The following is a 4,576-nucleotide window of genomic DNA, read 5'->3' as shown; positions in this document are numbered from 1 at the left end:
TGTGCAAGCCCGGTGCTCGCTCAGCATGGTGGCGGGGCCGGCTGAACAGCACTGCCTTTGTCCTCGGCAGCAGGTGAAGCAAAGCGGCTTCCCCAGGCTCCCCCTGCAAGCGCGGGCGCCCGCGCTGGAATCTGCCGGGGGGGACCGGGGTGGGCCAGGCCTCGCCACCGGCTCTAGAGCTTTGCAGAACGAAAGCGTCATCATCCCACCCCATTGCAACAGCTCAGTGGCCACACACGCAGCCACGCACCTGTGCGCCTGGGGGCACAAAGGAAAGGAGTGCCCGCACCCACATCCCAGCTGCTGGTCTGGGAATGTGTGCATGGGCATGGGTGTCTGCAGGGCCAGCTGGGATACCCCAGGGCAGGGGCTCAGGGCTGCATGAGCCGGGTACCTCGGAGCCATGGGTCACAGGCCCAGGGTACCGAGTGGGACAGAGACCGCCCCTGTTGAAGCTCAGGTGAGAAAGGGCTGGGTGCATGATCCCACCTGGGCTGGGCTCTGCCCACTCCCCACCACACCTGGCAGGAGGGTTGCAGGCAGCTCCAGGTAAGTGGCAGCACCAGGGGCAAGGGGCAGGCTGCCACGCTGAGCAAAGAAGGTCCCTCCAGGCCAGGGGATTCTCCAGCAGCCAAGCTGCGCTGGTGCAAACACGGAGGCTGATGTGGGGGCCTGGCCTCACGGCAGAAAGGAAGAAACCAGCTGCCAGCAGAGCAGCTCCCTGCCATGGGCAGAGGGGACCCCTGGACAGCTGAGGACGTGTGGAGGTGGGTGCCGTGGCTGTGTCTGCGCCATTCCTATGCCAGCTGCAGCTGGAGGAGCCTTGGACCTCCCCTGCCCGAGGGACCATGTCCACGCCGGTCACTCCTACCCGAGCCAAGGGGAGGCTCTGGCAGATCTGCCTCGTACCAGGGCAGGCTGGTTGGGAAGCACTGGCCTGTGCTGGCTTCACAGTGGATGAGCACCGGGGTTGGGGGGTGGCAGGCAGGTGTGCGCTGGCCCACAGTGCTGAGTGGGTTGCACAGCCCCTGCCCAGAGCACTGCTCCCCTGCCCCGAGCTGTCTGCTATGAGGCTGATGGGAAGATAGAGCAGGAGGAGGTTATCACCCCCTGAAAGCCTGGAGCTGCGGCGGGCAACGGCTCAGCAATTCCTGCATCCAGACAAATGCTGAGGGTTGTGGTGGGGGAGCCCTGGGGTGGGGGTGCAGCAGGTGCTGAGTGCTGTGCAGCTGGGGCTCAGGCCCAGGGAGCTGCAGCCCCCACAGCAAGGCTAAAACCAGGTCCCCCAGCCGCAGCAGCCTGCCAGGCCAAGGGCCCCACACGCCAGCTGCTCCCAGCCCAGGTTGTCCTTCCTCCTGCAGCGCAGAGGGCGGGTGTCACCTTACCACTCCACAAACAGCTGCTGTGAAAGAAGCCCTGTGTGCCCGTGCGAGAAGGGGCAGGCTCTAAGGTTTGCCAGGGCTGGAAATCTCTCTGTCATCTCCCTGCCAGGGCCGGGCTTCCAAATCCTGGGATGGGGCCCACGCTCCCAGCAGGACCGAGCCCAGACCAAGACAGGGTGAGCAGAGCAGGCAGGGGTAGTGCAGAACCCAGGCCAACATGTCTCAGTATCTATGGCAGGGGGACAGGGTAAGTGATCCAGTCCCTACCAGGCCCACGGCTTGGAGCTGAGAGCTTGGTCGGTGCAGGGCAACCACCAGTGCCTGGCCTGTGCTCAGCACAGGGGGAAGGAGCCGGCCAAGGCTGCCCCAGAGCAGCTCAGGCAGGGACTAAGCTGCACCCAGCAGGCTGCCCTTGTGTGCCTGGCCCCACTGCCCATTGCTCTTGGTGAAGTGGAGGGGAGAAAAGGGCCAGGACAGAGCAAAAACTACTGCTAGACCAGAGATGATTTGGGGGCGAAGGCTGCAGCAGCAGACCCAGGGGCCTGTGCAGCTGGGGCCCCAGGGCCGGAGCACCCTGCTGGTGGAAGTAGCTGCCTGACACTGGTGCCAAGGCAGAGCCACAGGCTGCAATACAGCTAGGGTGGAAGCTCAGCCATGCCCCAGAGTCTGCAGCCAGCCCCGGAGCTGCACATGGAAGCTGACCACAGCCCGCAGCCAAGCATCCAACCCAGCAGCATCCCTTTCTCCTGCAGGCCAGGGTGCCAGCTACAGCTACGGGTGCAACACGCACGGGTGCAACATCCCAGTGTCAGCCCATGCCTGGAGCCTGGCCCTGGCCACAGCACCTGCAAGCTGCCACCTGCTGGCACAAGGGACGCAGGACCGTTGAAGCTGGTTGCAGGGGCGAGGACGACACTGCTGTTGATGCCTTTATTCCATCCAGCAGACGCAACCAGGAACTTGAGGGGGCCTGGAGCTCCCAGCCTCAGCTCCAGGCTGTCACCAAGAGACCAGCTCCCAGGGCATCACTTCTCCACCAGCTGGTTCCCATGCCCCAGTAGTGATAGACCCCTGGCAGGACCAGCTCCCAGCAGGAGACAGGCAGTGAGGGTCCCACTGGCCAGCTCGGCACGGGTATGGGGGGCTCTAGTCATTGCTGAGCTCAGCTCTGTGCCCAGATGTCCCTTAGCTTCCCCTCAAACAAGCGGCTGCTGCTGCCACCCAGCTCCAGGCTGCAAGGAACAAGCAAACTCAGGGCCACAGTGACCCCCCGTTTTGCCCCCTTTAGTCCCCTCCCAGCTCTGTCTGAGACAGTGGAGCCCCAGGGCTCATAGCAGGCTCTTCCGTGTGCCCTTGCCAGGGTGGCTGGGAGATGGCTCCAGCTGCTGCTGCTTGAGTTTCTTCATGTGCCGGTAAGCCAAAACGACCCTCTCCCTCTCCTCCTCCAAGATGCGCTGGCGTGCCAGGGACATAGGGGCAGGTTTGGATGCAGGGGGCACGTGCCCAGGGCCCAGCAGAGATGTCAGCAGGAGCTGCTTTTGACCGGCCTGTAGGGAAGATTAGCCAGGACTTAAGGCCCATTAAGAGATAACAGGTTTGAGTCTGCAGGGACAGACCCTGGCTATTAAGACACCAGGAACCCAGTCACCCAGGGCAGGGGCATCCCAATCCCCACAGCAAGCAGGTGACCCCAAAACCCAGAAGGGATGTGGCAGCCTCCTGCCTTGTAGCTCCTGCCTGGAGGCCTGACTTGGGGTAGCAGGGAGGGGGTTGCAGGCTGGGGTAGCAGGGCAGGACCAAGAAGTATCAACAGTCAGGAGTCAGAGAACTGCAGGTTGGTACCGAGGGTCCCGACCAAGCTGGGCTGCAAAGTCAGTTCACCTTGTCCGTGCTCTTCCGGGGCCTGGCTGTGAGCACCGGGGGCTGCAGAGCCACCTCCCCAAACTTCACAGGGTCTGTGGGGCAGAAGGCAGGTGTCACTCGAAGTATCAAACAGCCAGAGCTCCCATCCCCTCACTCCCACCCAGCACCGCAGCACTGGTGATCCTTGCCCCAAAGCCCCGTAGCGCCTGAGCACCTACAGCACTGGCTTCCCTCCATGCTGAAATGCAGCCGCTTCTCAGGGAGAAGCCAGGACCCTGCATCCATGGGGACCAGCATGAGAATATGGGGCCCAGTTCCCTTCCCTGCCTGACCCACCCCAGCTGCCCAGACCACACCAGCCTGGCGCTAGCTACCTTGGAGCAGGGCCCGCTCCAGCATCACTGCTTTCTTCTCTGCTTTCTTCTTCCGAACTTTATCCAGCCTCTTGTTCCAGAACCTGTGGGCACAGGGGGAGGCAGAGCCAGGTCAGAATTAGCGATGCTTGGTGCTCTGCCCCCCGCAGCCCGGTCTTGTTGCTGCCCCCCGGGTGAGGTGCTGCTGGGTTTTAGTGCCCAGGAGAGCTGGTTCCCAGCAGGGGAGGGGGCTCAGCACTGCAGCGGGGGCCCAGCTGGCCCATGGCTGGTTCTGGGAACGGTGGGCTGGGCCAGGGTGCTGGGTGCAGACTTGGGAGGCTGCCCCAGGGTAGGGGAAAGCAAGGCGATTTGGCCCCTTGGCAACCAGCTGCTTTTATCCTTCCCTTTCCATGCTCCAGGATGCAAAAGAGTTAGTATACAACCCCCTGCCTCCCGGGGTGACGGCCCAGAGCCAGCACATGGTCCCTGCCGCAAGGGACAGTACGTCATCCTGGGGCAGACCCGCCCCGCCGGCCCCCAGCCCTTGCCCGGGCGGCGAGCGGTGTCGGACATACTCCTTCTTCCGGGCAGACTTCTCCGGGGCCGGCTCCTGCTTCTCCGGCTCGCGCTGCAGCTGGTTCTGGGTGAGAAACAGCACGTGCTGCGCCTCCTGCTCCATGCGCCGCACGAACGCCGCCTCCGGCTCCTGTTTGTGCCGCTTGAACTTGGGCACCGGGATGTCGTCCTGGGCCGCCGGCTTCGGCTTCCTCTCTACGGGGCACAGGGAGAGGCGATGCCCACGCTGCCCCCCCGGAGGCAGGGCCAAGGCGGAGACCCGGGACCCCCCCCCCCCGTTCCCGAGGCTCCTGGAGAAGGGGGGGGGGGACAACCGCCTGGCTCCGATCCATTCCAGAGATGGGGGGCACCGGGCTGCGGGTCCCGGCCCTGTTACCTGCCCGCCGCCGCCTCCTGCCCTGC

At 64.2% G+C, this 4,576-nt stretch overlaps 2 protein-coding genes across 3 annotated transcripts in view; one reads left to right on the top strand and one right to left on the bottom strand.

Moving 5' to 3' along the window:
- Nucleotides 1-4,576, top strand: part of PDE6G (phosphodiesterase 6G) — an 18,048-nt gene that overhangs the window by 5,610 nt on the left and 7,862 nt on the right. The window contains exon 1 of one of the 2 annotated variants that reach the window (XM_019515866.1): nucleotides 527-549. The exons of the other annotated variant lie outside the window; for it this stretch is intronic. The gene's annotated coding sequence lies outside the window, so the exon portion shown is untranslated. Of the gene's footprint in view, nucleotides 1-526; nucleotides 550-4,576 lie in introns of those variants that run through there. 2 annotated transcript variants of the gene reach the window in all.
- CCDC137 (coiled-coil domain containing 137) overlaps nucleotides 2,298-4,576 on the bottom strand; it is a 2,889-nt gene continuing 610 nt past the window's right edge. Inside the window, exons 2-6 of the mRNA XM_019515039.1 lie at nucleotides 4,551-4,572; nucleotides 4,174-4,369; nucleotides 3,620-3,702; nucleotides 3,264-3,337; nucleotides 2,298-2,929 (exon numbers count right to left, since the gene is read on the bottom strand). Coding sequence (XP_019370584.1) covers nucleotides 2,711-2,929; nucleotides 3,264-3,337; nucleotides 3,620-3,702; nucleotides 4,174-4,369; nucleotides 4,551-4,572 — 594 coding nt within the window. The 3' untranslated portion in view covers nucleotides 2,298-2,710. The remainder of the gene's footprint in view (nucleotides 2,930-3,263; nucleotides 3,338-3,619; nucleotides 3,703-4,173; nucleotides 4,370-4,550; nucleotides 4,573-4,576) is intronic.

The sequence above is a fragment of the Gavialis gangeticus genome, unplaced genomic scaffold (genome assembly GCF_001723915.1).
Source record: "Gavialis gangeticus isolate Ggan-Ray unplaced genomic scaffold, GavGan_comp1, whole genome shotgun sequence".
Lineage (NCBI taxonomy): Eukaryota > Metazoa > Chordata > Crocodylia > Gavialidae > Gavialis > Gavialis gangeticus.
The sequence above is the reverse complement of the archived record's forward strand: the minus strand, read 5'-3'. Positions and strand labels throughout refer to the sequence as shown.